Source organism: Tachysurus vachellii, chromosome 9 (genome assembly GCF_030014155.1).
Source record: "Tachysurus vachellii isolate PV-2020 chromosome 9, HZAU_Pvac_v1, whole genome shotgun sequence".
NCBI classification, from domain to species: Eukaryota; Metazoa; Chordata; class Actinopteri; order Siluriformes; family Bagridae; genus Tachysurus; species Tachysurus vachellii.
In genome coordinates, this window is record NC_083468.1 from 16,601,398 (window position 1) to 16,622,134 (window position 20,737).

The 20,737-nt window shown below is 39.7% G+C and overlaps 1 protein-coding gene across 2 annotated transcripts; it reads left to right on the forward strand.

The window, feature by feature from the left end:
- The first annotated feature begins 1,854 nt into the window (after positions 1 to 1,854).
- On the forward strand, positions 1,855 to 19,560 carry tgm2l (transglutaminase 2, like). 2 transcript variants are annotated; one of them, XM_060877969.1, is made up of 14 exons: positions 1,855 to 1,911; positions 10,756 to 10,832; positions 11,951 to 12,127; positions 13,306 to 13,536; positions 13,776 to 13,894; positions 15,322 to 15,450; positions 15,714 to 15,891; positions 16,130 to 16,268; positions 16,352 to 16,455; positions 16,633 to 16,875; positions 16,971 to 17,249; positions 17,360 to 17,520; positions 17,611 to 17,747; positions 18,916 to 19,560. In XM_060877969.1, the coding sequence occupies exons 2-14, from the start codon at positions 10,817 to 10,819 to the stop codon at positions 19,076 to 19,078; spliced, it is 2,076 nt and encodes a 691-aa protein (XP_060733952.1). In that variant the 5' UTR covers positions 1,855 to 1,911; positions 10,756 to 10,816; the 3' UTR covers positions 19,079 to 19,560. The 2 variants fall into 2 exon arrangements, with proteins under 2 accessions (XP_060733952.1, XP_060733951.1); XM_060877968.1 differs by lacking the exon at positions 1,855 to 1,911 and having other exon boundaries at positions 10,541 to 10,832.
- Positions 19,561 to 20,737: the final 1,177 nt, after the last annotated feature.

A 20,737-nucleotide genomic window follows, 5' to 3' on the forward strand; every position in this document is an offset into this window, starting at 1 on the left:
AAGTGGAAACAGAAAACAGTGAGCTGACTGATTCCATTAGCTCATAAACACTCAGCACAATAGTAGTAAATATTAAGATCTTTGTATCATCTTTTACCTTGGAACTGCACCCCTGACTTTAGCCACAAAATAAAAAACTGAATAAAACACCTTAGATAAACCCACACACTCCTGGGCTTTCTTGCTGCTCCTAAAACCATGGTCTTGCTTTGGTCTGATTTAATTTCCAAAACCATACATACCATTTGAGGACAGTAGGGGACAGTCCTACAACAGCAATGTAACCAACATGAATGAAAGCAGTTCAGTGCTGCCATGTGTTGACATGGGGGACACACCATGAGTCATGCATGATAAACAACAACAAAAAAAATATTTCCAGATGTTTAAATATCAAAGTCTATTTTATTTCAGCAATAGATGTAAGCTGAAAAGGCTACCTTTTACTTGTGATTAGTTGGTGGTTTAGTTTAAAAGAATTTGAAGATCTAAAAAGATTTGAAGAATTTTAATATCCAATCAAGTTTTAATGTGAAATGAAATACCTGTCTACCTACTGGTTTCTTTACCACCATTCTAAGGACTCCATGTTCTTCGTAATTTAAAATTTTCTCTAGTTTGAACACACTGCTTCAATTCATTACAGCTGCACAGTTGAATCAGACTGGAGGAGGACTGCTTTCTAAATGTTGTGGATTGCAAATACAGGCATTCTTTGGGTGGAACCAAGATCAAATTAAATGTAAATTGAATTATGCCGACTTTTATATGATAATAGACATGTTTGTATTTCCTTTTCTTTAGCAGACCAATGTTTCCAAACTTCACACAGCAGCTAAGGTTTACTGGCAATTCTGACTAGAGTCATTTCTCTTGAGTTTTCAGACAAAATATAATATAATCGACGACATAACTACAAAAATATTCTGCACTTGAATGAAAGCTAAAATGTTAAATCATTCATTCACACCTCATACTGTAAACCGTTATTTATATTAAGCTCTTAATGTTGCTATATTTTAGTGTTTAATGTAAGAAATAAAAGGTTTTTGATTTATAAAAATGTGACATGATTCTTATAGATCTATCTAGCTAGCTAGCTAGATAGCTAGCTAGCTTTGTTGTTTATTAAACTAACTTTGACATTTTACATTATTATTATATTGTTAAAGGCTAGCTACATTTGCAGGTCTGAGACATTATTAATAACAAGTAATAATAACAAGTAGTCATTTTAGAAACTTTTACAAGAACTACAGAAAATAAACTTGAAAATATGGTTCTGAATAGTAATTAGACAGTGTATCTTTGAATAGGTTTCTTGTAAGACCTTACAGTTAATTTGACAGTGGTATTAACTCTGGGGTTCAAACACACTGTAAAACACTATAAGTGTAGGGGAAAGGGAAATGGGGCACTGAATAATTTGCTTTAATGTGTTAAACTGCAAATATTCATGTGATAACAGACTAGACAAACTCACCTGGTCTTGCATTGAGTTTTGTATCACCATACCTGTGTTGGCTGATGTAATGAGTAAGGTATGCACACCTAAAAAAAAGGAAGTAGCTGACAGAGAAATAGTCATTTGGAAATAAGTGAAGAGATGACTAGCATTAAGGAATTATAGTAACCTTTTATGACAATTAGAGTCTTTCTTAGAACATTTTATTAGAACAACTTTTGTCATAACTATTTACATTCTGCTACATAGTGGAAAAAAGATTGCATAATCTCCGCTCTACAAATTGCCATTACTGTGTCAACATATTTTCCACACACACACACACACACACACACACACACACACACACACACACACACACACACACACACACAGACAGACAAACTAAATAGCAGTAGTGTCTGGACACAGTGCCTCTGGTGTCTCTGGAATTAGGAAATGATAGAGTAAGTGAACCTCATGAAAGAAAGACATTAAGGAATGAAAAACATGGGGTGTGTGTGTACGTGTATGTTTAGGACTGTGTGATTGTGTGTGTAGACAGAGAAGAAGATACTCAGGAACGAAAGACACTCATACACGGAAAAATGTTGTGTGTGTGTGTGTGTCTGCTTGTTTGTGTGTGGGTGGTTGGGGGTTGTGTTGGGTTGGTGTGTGGATTGAGCGTGTCTATACAGTCTATAGGCAAAATAGACTGATTCTCCATAGATTCTTTACTGCTTAATTGTGCTCAAGCATACTCCTCATTGTCTCATATTTACCATATATTTATTTATATGCTTGGAGGTTGGTTATTTCATCCCATGTGCCTGTAGGCCACATTAATGATAATAAAAAATAAAGCTTTAGTATCATAATGGACTATGATAAACATGTAGAGTGAGTGAGTCTCCAACATCTGGAATAACAGAATAGTTTATTATACTGTATATTCTTCAGCTTGGACCTTACAAGCATAAGTCTGAACTGAAAATGTGCCAGATTATGAGCAATATTACTGTGAACTGTGTAGGAGCCTTTAACACACATGTGTCATGAAGAAGAATGGTTGAGGGTGGGAAACTGGAGTTGGAAATCCCATCGTTTTCCCGAAAGCCTGACTGTCTCAGCCTGAATGTCTGTGTTTCTCTCCCACCTCTGCCTGGGTGGAGCAGGGTGTTATCCACCACCCCCAGTGACTATGTCAGTGAGGACAGAGGTCGCTCTGTGCATCAGCTCCAATCCAGCAATCTAGCAGCAAGGTGCTAATCCACTGACTGGAGAGGTCAGTACTCCAATCTATTTACAACCCAGACAATACATGTGTAGAGCTTTATTTTTAGTAAGCGCAACTTAATTGCTTAGAGTGGCTAAAAATTCCATCCAGACAGCGTAGTGGAATTTGAATATAACTAAGGTGTCAGATGTTTCTTTTCAGACTCCACTTGCTAACCTTTTGACCTTAGGCTTATCACATTCAGACTTTCATTAGACCACATATCATTCGGCTGAGATGATGACGATGGATACTCACGAAGACGATAAAGACGTATATATTGGATCTACGTGCAGCATGTACGATAAAATTTACACTTTGACAGAATTTATTAATTAATTTATATGTTGAATTTTAGAAAAGGATTGGTGTTGATTCATGAAAGCTCTGGACACTCAAAGCAGAGATGGGAATCAAACCCCCAACTCACAAGGTGCAAGGCAAACAAGCTAAACACTAATCCACTCTGTTCCCTATTATGCGTTTATATATTAATGTAAAATATAAGGCCTCATTTAGGCAAATGCCATTATACATTCATCACTGGCTGTTTATTTCTATTAACACATGCATTTACGAAGCTTCATTCTGTGAGGAAAAGCAGATTTTAATATTAATCTTATTTATATGGTTCTCATTTTTTAAGGTTGATGGCACCACTGATGTTTCAGGTTCTGGAAAGTAAAGAGTGAAGCGATGACGCAGGCACTGCGATGTGCTATTCACAAATTATATCCACAGATGGTTGAAGTTGTGGACTTTGGTAAAAATACTGAATACTTTCAGATTTGCCTTTCACACTCATTGTGCCAGGAAAAACAGGTAGAGATCCAGCCAGTGTCTTCAGATGATTTGAACATAATGTTGGCCCTCAGATGGACTTTCCTGTTTATATTAATACAACTTGCCTGACATTCAGATGTTTTCCCTGTTCTTGTAGTGGTGCCAATCCGCACCTCCAAAATAGAATAAAGATGCTCCTGAAACAGAATAACAGATCAACTCATCAAGATGCAGAACATTTACTGGAAGGTAGTAGACATTAATTATCATAAACAAGAAACAAAAGCTTCTGTGTAGGACTCAGCAAATAGGTGAAGCTGAATATTGGATGTACCCAAGACCTGATTTCTCTCTTTTTTTTTAATTTGGAAAAAAGATGTCATAGTCTGCCCGCTCACTCAGGTGTGGAGCAGCCACTTCCGGGGCAGCAGCCACCTTGGCTATGGAACTTCAGGGTCGATACCATTTTATACTTTTAAGGTGGGGTGCACAATGTTTGAGAAATGCTTCAGAAAACTGAGTCGGGCCGACTAACAAAACAAACGTGTAACCAATGAGCACAAAGGGGCGTGTCTTCTCAATATGCGGCAGAGAGAGTGTTCAGTGCACATGTCTGACATTAGCCGAATGCAATTGAAACATTGACATGGGATACCTGCCGTTACCTCTGCCTCGGGTTCTAGGTGTTGAACGTCATCTTCCACGTGAAACGGAGCTGAACCTTTCACGGTACAACACACAGTACTACAAAAACACATTTGACCTGTATTACCATAGTATTACTCATTGAGTTCATTTATTGATAAAAAATATCCCCTCGGCCAGCTGCTCCAGCAGGTTCAGCCATAATAGTTGCCTGGGTTGCGTATGTATGTGTGGGGCGGCGCTATCAAACCAGGGGTGACACCCATTTGGGTTAGGGGCGTGTTCGTTTTGGTGATTTTAAATGGCAACATTGGCTTTCAAACATCGTGCACCCCACCTTTAAGCACGCTGACTCCGGACACTCTTTGCCAGATTATCTCCTCATGTTATTGTTGCTACCGCTCGTGCATGTCTGTTTCCGCTTTAAGCATCACTTTCATTTTTACGGATTACCGTGTTGGATTTTGGCCGGACTTGTTCAGGTTGTGGATTTTTGTTCTCCTTGTTTTTTTGGAATTATCTCTTTCTACGTTTGTTGGCCAGAGACCTTTTTTGAATTACCACTCATTCATTCTGGATATCAGTCCTACATTGGATTAATGTTTTTGGGTTTTTTTTTTGCTTCCATGGACTAGAGACTTTGTTGGATTTTCTTGGATATTTGTACTGTTTCCTGGAATTACTCTACTGGATTTTTCTGTCAGGTCAGTAATTTCTGTGCAGTACTATGACTGTATTATCTTGTTGGGAGAGATTTTGTTTGGTCTGTTATTTCTGTTTAGCCCTGTGACTGTAACTTTATTTGTTGGATAATCCTTGCTACTATTACCAAACACTGCTCTTGTCTTTTCAATTAAAACCAATTGTGATTGGGAGTTGTATGCATACTGAATTTTTGGGACCATTCCCCCCTGCACGCTGACAGAATAATCTGGCCAATCAAGGACTCAGCAGACACACCAGACTTGCCCACCCTTCTCTCAACCCTATAACAATCTTTGGCAGCCCATGAGAAGCAGATAAAGTCTCTCCTCTGATTCTCTGGACCTCAGCTCAGTGCCTTCAGTTTACCAGGACTTCAAGAGGGTTTTCAGTAAAGCACAGGCCTTCTCCTTATCCCCAGCCAACTGACCATTTGATTGCGCCATCGATCTCCTTCCCAGGACTTCTCCTCCTTGTGGCCATCTATTCAACCTCACTGGGCCAGAAAGGGAAGCCATCCTCCCCTGCTGGAGCCGGATTCTTTTTTATCGGTAAGAAGGACGGTTCACTGTGACTCTACTTTGACTATCGGGCGCTTAAAGCCATAACTGTCGAGAACCGTTACCCGCTGCCTCTTATGTCTTAGGCCTTTGAACTGCTTAAGGAGGCCACTATCTTCTCCAAACTCAATCTCCGGAACGGCCATCATCTGGTGCGCATCAGGGAGGGTGATGGGTGGAAGACTGCTTTTAACACTCCCACTGGTCACTATGAATACCTGGTCATGCTGTTTGGCCTCACTAATGCCCCGGCAGTATTCCAGGCACTGGTAAACGACGTGCTGCCGGGAGATGCTGAACCGGTACATCTATGTTTATCTTGATGATATATTCATCGTTTCCCGCTCTCAGGAGGAACATCAAGTGCATGTCCGTACCGTGCTGCAACGCTTGCTGGAAAATCATTTGTTTGTGAAGGCTGAGAAGAGTTTCATGTCACCCAGGCCACCTTCCAGGGGCTTGTCCTTTCATTAGTCAGCATTCAGACGGATCTGGTTCATATTATGGCAATCAAGGAGTGGCCGCGTCCTAGGTCACGCAAGGAGCTTCAGAGGATCTTAGGGTTTGGCAACTTTTACCGGCGGTTTATACAGGGTTTCAGTGCGGTAGCTGCCCCCTTCATTGGCTCACCTCCACTCTTCAGACCTTTACCTGGAACTCTGAGGCCGAGCTAACTTTTAATAGGCTCAAGGAACTCTTCACCTCTGCCCCCATATTGACACTACCCAATCCAGCTCTCCAGTTTATTGTTGAAGTGGATGCTTCTAATCAAGGAGTAGGAGCCGTTCTCTCTCAGAGGTCATCCAAGGACAATCGGGTGTACCCTTGTGCCTTCTTCTCTCGCCGTCTCACCCTGGCAGAACGGAACTATGCCATTGGGGACCGGGAGCTTCTGGCTGTGAAGCTCGCCCTTGAGGAGTGGCATCACTGGTTGGAGGGGGCGAACTAACCTTTCATTGTTTGGACCGACCACCGCAACTTGGAATATCTCAGAACGGCCAAACACCTGAACGCACGCCAAGCTCGCTGGGGTCTCTTCTTCCGTCTTTGTTAACTTTACCATGTCTTATCGCCCAGGATCCAAGAATGGTAAACTTGATGCCCTCTCACGCTTACACTCCCCAGAAGAAGAAGGATTTAGCACGGAAAACGTTCTTCCCACATCAGTGAACTTTCGGTTCCTTCAACTGGACATCGAGAGGAGGGTCTGTCGGGCCACATCTGGGCAAGCTACTCCCAGCAGACAGACTTTTCATCCATAACAGTCTACGCTCCCAGGTTCTCGAGGGGTGTCATTGCTCACCTTTGTTTTGTCACACCAGTGTGTACCGCACCTTGGCGACCATTCAACAGCATTTCTGTTGGCCCACCCTCCACCGGGATGCAGAGGTGGGTAGAGTAGCCAAAAATTGTACTCAAGTAAAAGTACTGTTACTTCAGAATAATTCAAGTAAAAGTAAAAAGTAGACATCCAAATAATTACTTGAATAAGAGTAAAAAAGTACTTGGTGAAAAAACTACTCAAGTACTGAGTAACTGTTGAGTAACGTCTGATTTATTTTTTAACACGACAACAATCAGACAGACAAAAATACAAAATAATCTTTAGGCAAATTATGGCTCATAATTACAAAATAGCTTAAATTAAAATAATTCAGGTAAATTCAAGTACTTAATAAATAAAATAATAAAAAATAAAAAATAAATATGCACAAGTAACACAAATTTCCATACCTTTACACTTTTTTACCAGGCAGAACTAGAACGAGGCAGCCCATAAATTCTCATAAACTGTGTGTGTGTCTCCAGTGACAGAACAACAGAAGGAAACACACACACACACACACACACACACACACACACACACATTTCATTTCTTTTGTGTTGTGATTGTTGCACATTTGATGCCTTGATGAAAGGGCAATAATAATGAAATACATCTCTACTCCTTTAATTAATTTCAGGAAGCCTCTAGTACTTTCCTTAGTTTCAGGTAAGCTAAAGCTTCTGGTTGTAAAGCTGTTTTTGTTTCTCAAAATATCTTCCTTCATGTTCATCAGAACAAAGAAATGTATACAGGTTTGTAACAACATGAGAGTGAGTAAATGATGACAGAATTTTCATTTTGAGTGAACTATCCCTTTAAATATGTGTGTTCGGCGCTGCAAGAAACGACACGTCTGATGTCATCTGTTTGTCGGCTCTTGCGGCGCTGAGTAAAGTTGAGCACATACAAAAAACTCGAAACAGCTGAACTCGACAAAACTACGTTTGATTGGTGAAACAGTCACGTGGTAGAGCCTTAGCGGTCAAAATAAAACATTAAAATTGATGCGTAGAATACCAAAGAGGTAAAAAGTAAAGATCATTGTAGCCTAATGTAGCGGAGTAAGAGTACAGTTTCTTCTTCACAAATCTACTCAAGTAAAAGTAAAAATTATAGTGATTTAAAACTACTCCTAGAAGTATAATTTTTTCAAAAACTTACTCAAGTAAATGTAACGGAGTAAATGTAACTCGTTACTACCCACCTCTGCCGGGATGTCCGCCAGTTTGTGGGCGCATGCACCGCCTGTGCCCAACACAAGAGTTCTTATTCTTCACCTGCTGGGTTCCTCTGTCCTCTTCCTGTCCCTCAACAACCGTGGTCTCACATTGCCTTGGTTTTTATTACTGGATTACCCCTCTCAGCTGACCAGACCACCATCCTCTCTGTAATGGATCGGTTCTCTAAGATGGTGCACTTTATATCTTTGCCCAAACTCCCTACAGCCAAGGAGACTGCTCTGCTCCTCCTCCAACATGTCTTTCGACTGCATGGCTTGCCTAGGGACATCAAGGGCCCCAGTTCACATCTGGATTTTGGCGGGATTTTTGTCGTCTCCTGGGAGCCTCAGTCAGAATGTCATCTGGATTCGACCCCCAGACCAATGGTCAGGTTGAGCGATGTAATCAGGATTTGGAGGAAGGTCTTCGCATTTTATGTGCTGAGCAACCTGAGTCCTGGTCTGTCAAGTTGGTATGGGTGGAGTACACCCACAACTCCTTGCCCTACTCCGCCACTGGCATGTCTCCATTCCAAGCCGCGTATGGCTACCACCTCTTTTAACATCCCCAGAATTCGAGGCTTCTGTCCCCTCCGCTCCTGCCTATTCAAGCGTTGTCGCCGCACCTGTAGAAGAGCCCGTGAGGTGCTTCTTAGGTCCTCTCAGAACCGGCGTCCGGCACCTAATTACCATGTCGGCCAAAAGGTATGGCTATGCACCAAGGACCTTCCTAACAAAGGGTCTTGCCGCAAGCTCTCGCTTCGCTTTGTCGGACCATTTCCCATCTCCAGGATACTCAACCCAGTAGCCGTCCATCTTAAACTCCTTAGGAGCTTATGTATCCATCCCACCTTCCATGTGTCTCACCTTAAGCCCGTTCAGGCCTTTTCTTTGGTCTGCTTCCAGGACAAGTAGAAAGTGGCATATTTTTTCACTGAAATATGAAACAACTGTGTCTGCCTAATTTGCTAAGAGACTGTGGCTGTTTTCAAGGAATTCAATATCAAGAGGCAATACCAGACGAAACATACTAATTTCAACAAGCTAACTGTGAACAAATGTCATGAAAACAGCGTTTTTTTTACACAAGCCCATGAGTCAAATGAAAATGCCACAAAGGCGAGCTATGAGGTGGCAAAGCTGTTTGCCAAGCACAGCAAACCTTTTACGGTGGGCGAATTTATTAAAGACTAAAAGAAGAAGCAAGAGTTTGCCAATGTTTGCCTGGCTCGTAACACAGTGGTACAGAAAATTGAAGATATTTCATCTGATATTAAGAGGCAATTAGAGGCAAAAGCACTGCACTGCAGTGCTTCTATTGTCTTAGGAAGGAAATCGGACAATTCTTGGCAAAAAAAACTGATGCCAGAACTATCTGATCCTGTTTGGCTGGCTGAACGCGCCATCTGAACGCGCTAAAAACGAGCCTTCAGGGGCAAAATGCAGTGATAAGCCAACTGTATCCACACATCAAAGCCTTTGTGATAAAGCTGCAACTTTTCCAAAGGCACCTGTTACAAATGCAGCCCAATACCACACATTTTCCAGAGCTGCAGGAAATAATAATCAGTTTTCCACATAACAACATCAGTGCGTAAATATGGAGGTATGTAGCAGAAATCTCATCCCTGGCTGAGGAGTTCCGACAGCGCTTTCGGTATTTTGCAGCAATTGAAAAGGAGATCACACTTTTTTCTTCTCCTTTCTCTGAGGAACTGATGACGCTATAGAACACCTGCAGCTAGAGCTCATTGAGCTGCAGTGTGATGCCGTGTCGGAGTCGGCACCAACAACTCCCTCTCGTTGACTTTTACCGCCAGCTGGATAAAGGCAGGTTCCAAGAGATTCGAACATTTGCTAAGAAATTTCTGAGCTTGTTTGGCTCAACTTACTTGTGCGAGAAAACATTCTCGGTTATGAACTTTAGCAAGAACTATGCGAGGACAAGACTAAGTGACTCTCACCTGCGTGACATCTTGTACATCAAAACCACTTTCTTTGAGCCAGACCTGGCCTATTCACTACAGTCGAGATCTCAGTATCACCCATCACATTAGTGCAGGCAAGGTATTTGTTTAGCTGAGGTGAATAAATTTCTAAAATCTCAGTGAATTTATTTTTTGTGATGATCAAAACCACAGTTTTAAGTGTTAATATGCATTTTCATCTTTATAATCTGTGTATCATTCATTTTGTTTTTGAAAAGTGAAAGCCTTTTGCAATAAAAAATTCAATAAATGGTTCATTTGCATTTAATATTAATGTTTCAAAGAAGTTTGGACACCCCTGCTCTACTGGATTTTTCTGTCAGGTCATTTATTTCTGTGGAGTACTGTAACTGTATTATCTTGATGGGAGAGATTTTGTTTGGACTGTTATTTGTCGAATTGACGGCTTTTGTGTTTAGCCCTGTGACTTTCTTTGTTGGATTATATTTGCTACTATTACCAAACATTGCTCTTTTCTTTTCAGTATTAAAACCAGTTGTCATTGGGAGTTGTATGCGTTCTGCATTTTTGGGTCAATTCCCCCCCTGCAGGCTGACAAAAGAAGTGTTCACTCACATTCTTTATATGTGTGTGATGTCAGAGGCCATAGAGGAGTGGATGTGAGTGTGTGTGTGCGCTTGTGTGCGTGTGTGTGTTTGTGCGTGTGTGTGGGTGTGTGTGGGTGTGTGTGTGTGTGCACTGACACAGAGAGAAAAAGGGAGAGATTGTGTCAGAGGGGTGGGCTGTGCATTATATAAATACAGGGTACTGATGAAGGTATATGTATTAAAGGGAAGAAAAACTTCTCTAGGCTTTGCTGTGGAACTTTTCAGCATCAAGATTTTTGTCTGGAGTAATACGCAAATCTGACAATGACCAGTCACAAAGGTAAGTAAACTTTTCTGATCATATGAATGAGAAGTCATGTCCTAAATAAAATTAAATTACTAATTGCCATGTATGTGCTACAGGAAAATAAAGTAGAAGTTTAAATCATTACTAAGGACATTTTTATCAAAATAGTGACTATAAGTACATAGGGTTTTTTTCTCTTCAAATGTAAACCAATCAAATGACTAAATTAGTCTGACGTGTGTTAACACAACTAACACAAATTAGTATTTGTATTATTATCAGTTAAATAATGCTCATAAAAAGAATTGTCGTTATCAGCTCTGTAACCAAAACTTGTTATTGGACCCCTAAAGTGCCTAGTCTCTGTCTCAACCACATTATAACTAAATGCTCCATAAAAAACATCTGCAAAATGAATCACAATCCCAGTGACGTAAACAGAGATGCATTAGATTTAATTGTGGTCGCAATATATATGTTATTTCAGTTCAGTGGTCTGTGTAGGGGCTGAGTGCTTTTGCAGTGGTATACATTGTTTATAAATGTATACTCCACCCTTTGTTTATGATAGACAGACATCCAAAATAAGAGGGTAATAGGTGTTGTTTCAAGCCCTGACGTAACAATATTTGCTTGTAAAAGTTTTACTGTTCTCACGAAGGCCTGAAAATATGTGAAGTTTAAAGGCATTCAGAATATGATTTGGAAAAAGGATGGCTAATCTGTAGTCAAAATAATATTTGTTAAGGCTCCAAAAACACTGTTTTAAGACATTTCGCTTTCTTGCACTAACACAGCCTTCATATTGCAGAGCAAATTTCACATTTTTACAGTTTAAAAACAGAAAGAATAGAAAGTTCGAAAACTGTAAAAATGTGTAAAGATTTTTGCACAAGGAAAAAGAATCCATTATTTTCTAAAGAAACGAAGAATCCAATATTTTGTACATACAAAATATTAATGCTGTGTTAAAGGTTTTTGGAGGGTTTTTACTTATCTGCTCATTTTGAATAGCACATGGTAGTAAATCAATATTTTTGGTATATTTCCATGAAGCTCCTTGAAGGACACGGATCCTGTCCTAATACAATGAGATGCCTAAATGCCTAAATGTCTTCCTCACACATCTTACACCTACTTTTCTCCTCCAGTTGTCTTTCGTGATGTGAACCTGCAGTGCAAAGTGAATAACCGTGCCCATCACACAGAAGAAATAGGCACAGATCGGCTGGTTGTGCGTCGAGGACAGCCCTTTTCTATAATCCTTCATTGTACAGATTCCCCTCCACTGCCTCCAAACCACCAGCTCACTCTGGTCCTCAACCTGGGTCAGTAATAACTCCTAGTACACATAGTGTAGAGTTGCTGTACATGGATACAGAAGGGAAGAATGGGGTGGAGTTACAGAACACTTCTTTTCAGCAGTGACTCATGATTATAGAAGTTGGTGGTGCAGGACAGCATTAATAAAGACATAACCTCAAACAAAATGGAGTTAAGAGACTTTCAGAAATGACTTACAATTTCAATCTAGTGATTTTTTAATTTAAACCCTGTGATAGGCAATTGAGGACCAAACAACATTCAGTACTCTAGCACAAAGTCTAGCAACTCGTTCTGAGCAGCATTTTAAGTAACTTTGTTGATTGCAGCAAGTGTTTGCAAGGTTTCAGCAAAATTTGCAGCCTACAAAAAAAAGGCTTGACCTCATAATGATAATTGTGGCACTGGAAAAGGGAGACATATTTTCTATTTATATTTTATATTTATATTTTACAAGCCACTGTGGTGCGCACACACATTTGTGATGTATGGAATTGATCCATTCCATTCATAATCTTTGCAATACATCTTACAATAGAAATGGCTCTGTATCATAGACATACTTTTTTTGCTTATACTTTGCCTTGTAATTTCCATTAACTGTTATAAAACCAGAGCTTGGCAGTTGTAGAGCATTTTAAGCTAGCCCAAACTGTCATTAAAAAATGTGAATGTCTTGTCCGCTGCTCCTTCTCCACTGATAATGTTCATCCCCACAGTGGAGCTTGCTGCAATAATAATACTATGGAGCTGAATGAGATACTGAATATTCTGCCCTTATTATGCTCCTCTTGTAAAACCAGTACAGCAAATCGATGGAACATTGACTTGTTTTTGATGAAAAGCTACTTTTTCCCCTAGTAAATCTGTTAATCTCTCAAAAGAGGTAAACTGAGTTTTTAGCAGCACCATTGGTTCTTACTGGACTAATGATATTAAACCATAAATTTGGTGTACATTTCTTAATGTACTAATCATTTGCAAGAACAGCAGTAATTTATTTATTAATGTAAGACATACAATATCCGGTGTCAACCACTAAGGATTTTTTTTATTATTCAATCCTGATTTTATTTAAATATTTAAAATCTTCAATGACTTGTCATGTATTTGGCAAGGACTTGGCATAATACACTTTGTGTGTGTGTGTGTGTGTGTGTGTGTGTGTGTGTGTGTGCTGCAGGTGCACAAGGGGAGGTGGTGGTGAGGGTTTCAGGTTCAAGGGCAGCTCATGGTACATGGTGGTTCAGTCAGCAGACAGCTCAGAGTGAGGTGTTGCTGAGGGTCCACAGCCCTGCTGATGCCCCTGTGGGTCAGTACAGCATTACTGTGCTCTTGCTCTCTTCTGATGGACACATCCTAGAGCAGAGCTCCCCTCATTCCTTTTTCCTGCTTTTCAACCCCTGGTGTAAAGGTATGTAATATTTCTACACCTTTTGACTCATACAACTATATCTTTTTTAAACTTCTGCAAAGATGACTGATTAAATAGAGTTATGTTACTAATCAAATAAAATCACATTAGTGACCGTATAGACTCTGATTTTTATGTGAATAAATAACTTTAATAGATCACTTTCATGGATGTATTAACATTTATTGTGTGTGTCTGTGTGTGTCTGTGTGTGTGTGTGTTTGGATTTGATTCTGCAGCTGACTCTGTGTATTTGCCTGATGAAGAGCTTTTGCTGGAGTACATCCTAAATGAGAATGGCATCCTGTACCAGGGTTCATGGGACCAAATCACCACTCTGCTATGGAACTTTGGACAGGTAGCACCTACTCAATATAAACATGAACCTCTTTACCAGTAGCAGAGTTTTATTCTCAGAAATGGATTTTTAAAAAATTACAGATTATTAAGCAAATAAAAGTTTATGTTGGGTAAGAAGTAAAAATGATTAGAGTTTTAGTTCTCTGAAGCTGCTATGTTAAATGAATTGGAGGCCAAAGTTGTCACAGAGATACTGTCATGGGCTAGAACAGGTGACAGGAAATGATGGATATATATATTGGTGTTTTTTATACTGTTGGAATTTGTGGTCAGAATCAGCAGTTAGATGGTGGAGTGTGTGAATTGTAGCAGCTGTGTGCCAAAAGAGTCAGCCTGGGCAGTCTTTCAGCCTGGATGTCATGCGTTTCTGCTCAAGATGTGTGAGAATTTTTGCCTTACAAACAGGGGCCTGCCACCCCATTCTCAGTTAGGCTAGTAAAGACAGAAAGGGTAAGCAATTGTAAGCAAAATAAATATAAAGAAAAAGATAAAGATATAGAAAAAATGCCTCTTTGTTGGTGATCACAAATACTGCTTGCCAAAGATGTTCTGGTTTCAGGCTTGTTAGTCCCACTACTGGTGCAATAGTAAAGTATTTGTCTTTTTAATTAAATCCTGGCAGTATCCGCGTTCATCCTCATCATGGCTGAGAGTCCAAACAATCTTAATTTAGCCTACTCTGTACAATGTACCTCATTGCCCAGTACCATTATACAGATATTTATTTGTGTTTATATAGTGCTCCATATATCATATATGCATTTGATTTAAACATAAAGTGGGTGTAGGAAGCGCTAAAGATATATGAAGCCAGCCAACCACATGCTTTCAAAATCTTGATCATGTGTCCCAAAGGCAATATCTGTCTACTTCCACATACATGAGCTCACAGAAGTCCACAATTCTTGCTGTGATTGATAGAAGAGGTGAGTATGCCATCCCTTCCACTCAGGCAGCAAGGCCACGATTTCACTCTTGGCACCTGGCCACATGTGTGACATTGTCAGGATTTTAATTTTTGATCTTTGAATGATAGGGTAAACACTATTATGTTGTATCAAATTAGAGCCTAATCCCATGATATAAACAAACTAGTAGCCTGGAATTTATAGCACCATGACCATGACCATAAAGGAACGATTCATCATGCAATATTGCATGTTCATGGGTTTTGTTTGTAATGCAAGCTTTACTTGCTCATAAGTTGCAATCCTTTGTCTTGTGAAGAAAAAAGAAGAAAGAAAAAAAAAAAAAAAAAAACACCTCTGATTCAAAACAAAAACAATAGTGCACCCATATTCATATTGGTTCAGGACACATTACCTGTCATTAAGAAGAAAGATTTCAACAGTTTCACTTTTTTGCCAAAGTGCCCAGAAGTTGTGAACATGTGAATATTGTAACTATTGTGTTCTCTCTGTCTAGTTTGAAAACAGTGTAATGGACATCTGCTTTGAGGTCCTGGATAACTCCCCTGCTGCCTTGAAGAACTCTGAGATGGATATCACTAAAAGAGCAGACCCTGTTTATGTTAGTAGGACAGTTATTGCAATGGTAAGGCAAAGGTCTGGGTATCTCAAACATTTATTTCACCCCATTTTAATAATCTACTGCTTCTTCATACAGTCTGACAACATACTTTTAAATAGAGATGTAACTGTGGAGGAAAATATTATTGTTAACTACAATTTGAAAAGATTACAAATACATATATAGTTCATAATAAATTGTTCCTGATCACAAAGGACACTGAAGGACAAAATATCTGACAGTATCACCGCCAAAAGTATAACTGGTCAAATGCATCTGTTTGTCAGGTGAATTCAAACGATGACCGTGGAGTGATATTTGGACGCTGGGATGGTGAGTACAGCGATGGTGTGGCCCCTACACGGTGGACTGGCAGTGTTCCCATCCTGAGACGCTGGAGTGAGGGAGGGGCTCAGAGGGTGCGTTATGGTCAGTGTTGGGTTTTCTCTGCTGTAGCCTGCACAAGTAAGTAAAAAATGTAAAAATATCTAAACATCAGAAGTGGTTTTCTAACAGTGTATATTGTTAATTTATAGTCGTGGTGTTTTTGCTTATTCTATAGCACTTTCATGTTGTTGAGGGAACTCTATGTAATAAAAACTGCTCTCAAACTCTTTTTCCTTTACAAATAGCTGAGTCAGAGAGATCTAATCAACATGTAAATCAATGGTTCTAATGTGTTTCTATCTTTTGAACTCTGCAGTTCTTCGTTGTTTGGGCATTCCAACTCGATGTGTCACAAACTTCACCTCAGCCCATGACACTGATGGTAACATCAATGTAGACTGCTTGTTTAATGAGCAGCTGGAGAGTATATCTCAAGGCAGGAACGACATGATCTGGTAAAGCTCATGATTTGTGGTACTTTGAGTCCTTGCCATCTTAGATGCTGTTTAAGTGTCTAAATATTTTTCTATTTTCTCAGGAATTACCATTGCTGGGTGGAGTCCTGGATGAGCAGAGAGGATCTACCAGAAGGTTATGATGGATGGCAAGTACTTGACCCAACTCCACAGGAAAGAAGTGAAGGTAGGACTTAAATACAGTGTTCAAGAATTCACCTTTTTGATCTCAAGGCATTACAATGAGATAAAATGATTACATTTCTAAAAATAATTGTTTGTAATTTCATATCACATCTGAGCATTTGAAAACATTTACAATCAAAATTCACTCCATTTGTGTTTTGTTTTTCTCTCGCTGTAGGTGTATACCGTTGTGGGCCATGCCCAGTGAAGGCAGTGAAAGAGGGTGAGGTGGGGATAAAATATGATGCACAGTTTGTCTTCTCTGAGGTGAACGCAGACGTGGTCTATTGGATTGTTCATCCAGATAGGGAGAGGACACGACTGTCAGTGAACCATACAAATGTGGGAAGAAACATCAGCACTAAAAGTGTATATGGAGACTACAGGGAAGACATCACTGCAAACTACAAATACCCTGAAGGTATTTTATTCCACTTACCTGTGATAAATCACTCTGCATTTTAATAAGTTGCCTCTGCAAATGCTATATTTTGGTCATACATTCTTCTTCATCAGGCTCCATAATGGAGAGAAAGGTCTACGAAAAGGCTGGGAAGAAAGTGATGAGGCAAAATGGACAGGTAGATAGGCATACTGGTAAACTGGAGCTGTCTATCAAGCATGCTCAAGCCATTCATGGAACAGACTTTGATGTAATTGTGGAGGTGCATAATGCTGGAGGAGAAGACACGCCTGCTCAGCTCACGGTCACATCTAATGCTGTCACATACAACAGTCTCCATCTAGGAGAGTGCCAAAGAAGGACTGCCAACCTTACAGTGCCAGCACAGAAAGGTAGGTAAAGTTAATCAGATCTCAATCATTCTCTAATAGAAATACAGTGTCCGTAGTGTACAGTTAATGCAAATAGTGTAATGAACGTAAAACTTGTCATTGAACTCCAGCTCATAAAGAAGTGATGAGGCTTCGGTACGAGCATTATGGAGCATGCGTATCAGAGCATAACCTGATCAGAGTCACAGCACTCCTCCAAACCAGCAGTGAGCAAGATGTCATTCTACAAGAGGTCAACATCCTCTTAAAAATGCCCAAGCTTCATATCAAGGTATTGCACAAAAAACAAGGCACTAATTCACTTCTGTAAATACTGACCTTCTACATGAGCAGTGTTCTCATTCCCAGTGTAATGTTTCAGATGATTGGAGAAGCGATGGTATCACGTAAGCTGACAGCACACATCTCCTTCACGAACCCTCTGCCTATCACTTTGACTAGAGGGGTGTTTACAGTGGAGGGGGCAGGGCTAACAGGAGCACAGGAGATCCAGGCTCCGTATGTATAACTTCACCATCTGTGTTATACTTTTGGCATAGATTTTCCTATATTTATTAACCAACCTAATTTATAGGAAGAATATAGTGTATAAAATATATTCTGTATATACGAAGTAGATTAGAACAAACAGAAAGTGAACTGGTGGCTACAAGCCATTAGCCCTTATTGTTTGCTTGCCATGTTTCACCACCATGTTGTAAAAAAAACATCTCCATCCTCCCTACAAATCAAATGGGCTAAATGTTTCAGGCTGAGAAAGCACAAATCAAGATGATAATCATCATAAGACCTCGACACATACCTGCCAACTAGACACCAGCACAAACAATTACCAGCCTCTAATATGGGAAAAAGGTCCATAAAACAACACACCCTACTGGTATTTGTTCTATAAGTAAAATCGTTAAATAAATGTAAAAAAATAAATGTCTGTACTTAACTACCTGAAAGTATCTAAAAGTTTAACAGTTTAAGTTGAAAAAATAAAACTGAAATGCCCCTGAAATCAAAACTAGTTTTTTATACCTGTTCCTTAGTGTATGTACACTAGTATGTTGGGATATATAAGGGGGAAAAAACAGTTTTTAGTATTTTAATGTAAGTTCTTGTTTTGGAGTTTTTTTTAAAAAAAAAAAAAAAAGAAATGTGTTGCTAAGGCCAGAACAAAGCACTGATTTTAGCTCCAAGGACCAGGTAGTTTCATCTGTGTATGACAGTTGGGTTTCTATATACTTTTGGCCAAACTGTGTATCATTTTATTTACCATTCAAATGTGTCATATGGCTCCTTGTGATGACCCTGCAAAACTTGCTACCATTTCAGCTCAAACAGGTATGGATGAGCTCCAAAACCATATGGAATCTTGTGATCTTGCATATCATACTTGTTAAAGACAACAGATGATAGTAAAGGCAACAGTGAGAAATCCTACAGCTCACGTTAAACTTGCATTTTCCATACTTTCCATATCATGCTAGATCGCTAAGCTACTGTCAAGTTTGTTTTAAATCCGAGGGAGTGCAATGTATCTTCAACACTATTAGATAAGGTTCTGCTTCTGGTGGAACTGATATTTGTTATAATGATATAACTAAAATGATGTACAGCAAAATCTACAGTACTTTGTGTCCGTGATGATCTAATCTATCTTTTCTGTACTTCACAGTGGCAATATTGGACCTGGGCAGGACGTTGTAGTAAAATTCACCTTTAAACCCATTCGAGCTGGCCTGAGAAAGCTGCTGGTTGACTTTGACTCTGATAGATTGAGAGACGTCAAGGGTGAAGCCACTATAATTGTTCAGAAGAAAAGATTTGACAATGCTTAAACAACTCAGACATACCATTTGGTTCAATTCAACTGAGGCATGAAATCAGATTAATCTTATTGTAGCTACAAGAGAACATGTTGACTTCTTAATATTATAATATCAATAGCATTTTTTCACTTATGCATAACCTGGCTTGGTAGCTTGAAAAATCTAAAATTATATATATTTCTGTATACAATGCACAATTCTTTGTCGTTTATGAATACAAAATCCTTGATTAAATTAAAGCGAATTCATGCATGGAAATTAAAAATATGTATTAAACTAATGCAATAAGCAGAAGAAGACTAATTGAGTTACTAATATAACTCAAATGTAAACATTTATCACACATACACATTATTGATACAGCAACTTTTTTGTGTAATTATAATTTTTGTAAAATGTATTCTATCTGTTGTTTATGAGTAATGAGATATGAATCAACACTTGCACTTACACTTACACCTCTCTTCCTCCTTCTCACATCTGTGGAAATTTCTGTTGGTTTTCCTGGTTTATGTTCAATAATCAATTATGGTCTATTATTAGGAAGTTTTTACCCATAGAACCAAATAAACCAACTAAATTTGATAGAAAATACTGCAGACTGATGCAAACAAAAATAATAACTGTATGAGGATCTATAACAGCAGTCCCCTTCACAGACCATGCTGGCAATGCTACCATTTCTAGATCTGGGTTTATCAGGGTTTTCCCGAGTTTCTGTTGGTAGGTATTAGTGTTCCTTCGTGGTTTCTGGTTGGGTAGGAGTAATGTAAATGAAAAAAAAGCTGAAAGACAAATGAAGGTTTTAGAGAGTGATATGCTTTCCAACATTCATTCATTCATCTTCTACCGCTTATCCGAACTACCTCGGGTTACAGGGAGCCTGTGCCTATCTCAGGTGTCATTGGGCATCAAGGCAGGATACACCCTGGACAGAGTGCCAACCCATCGCAGGGCGCACACACACACACACACACTCATTCACTCACGCAATCACACACTAGGGACAATTTTCCAGACATGCCAATCAACCTAGCATGCATGTCTTTGGACCGGGGGAGGAAACCGGAGTACCCGGAGGAAACCCCCGAGGCACAGGGAGAACATGCAAACTCCACACACACAAGGTGGAGGCGGGAATCGAACCCCGACCCTGGAGGTGTGAGGCGAACGTGCTAACCACTAAGCCACCGTGCCCCCCTGCTTTCCAACAAATAATATTAAATGTTTCTGATTATGACCATCATAAGATTTTTAAACATACTGTACATGATCCCAACATCTAATCATATAAAATCGGTTTGGGATCCACGTGTTACTTTTCCTTTGGCTCCTCCTGGATTTTTCCAGTGGATCACATCAGGTCAGCATATTTGACTTGGCACAGGTTTTATGCCAGATGCACTTGCTGATGGAATACTCCGCAATTTATTCAAGCTCGGGTCTCATGACAAAACCGGGCCATGGTGGTGAGAATGCGATAGCCTAGTCCGCCAGGGACCACTCCGTACTGGTAATGTTTAACAAAAAACATGAGTAGTCCAAGCAGCTGCTTGTCTTCAGTCAACAGAGCAGGACAAGTGCCTGTGTGCCCCCAAGTGGTTGATGCTGAAACATGCTGCACCATGCAGAAGTCTATACACATTTTAAGAGAGAAATCAATGATGT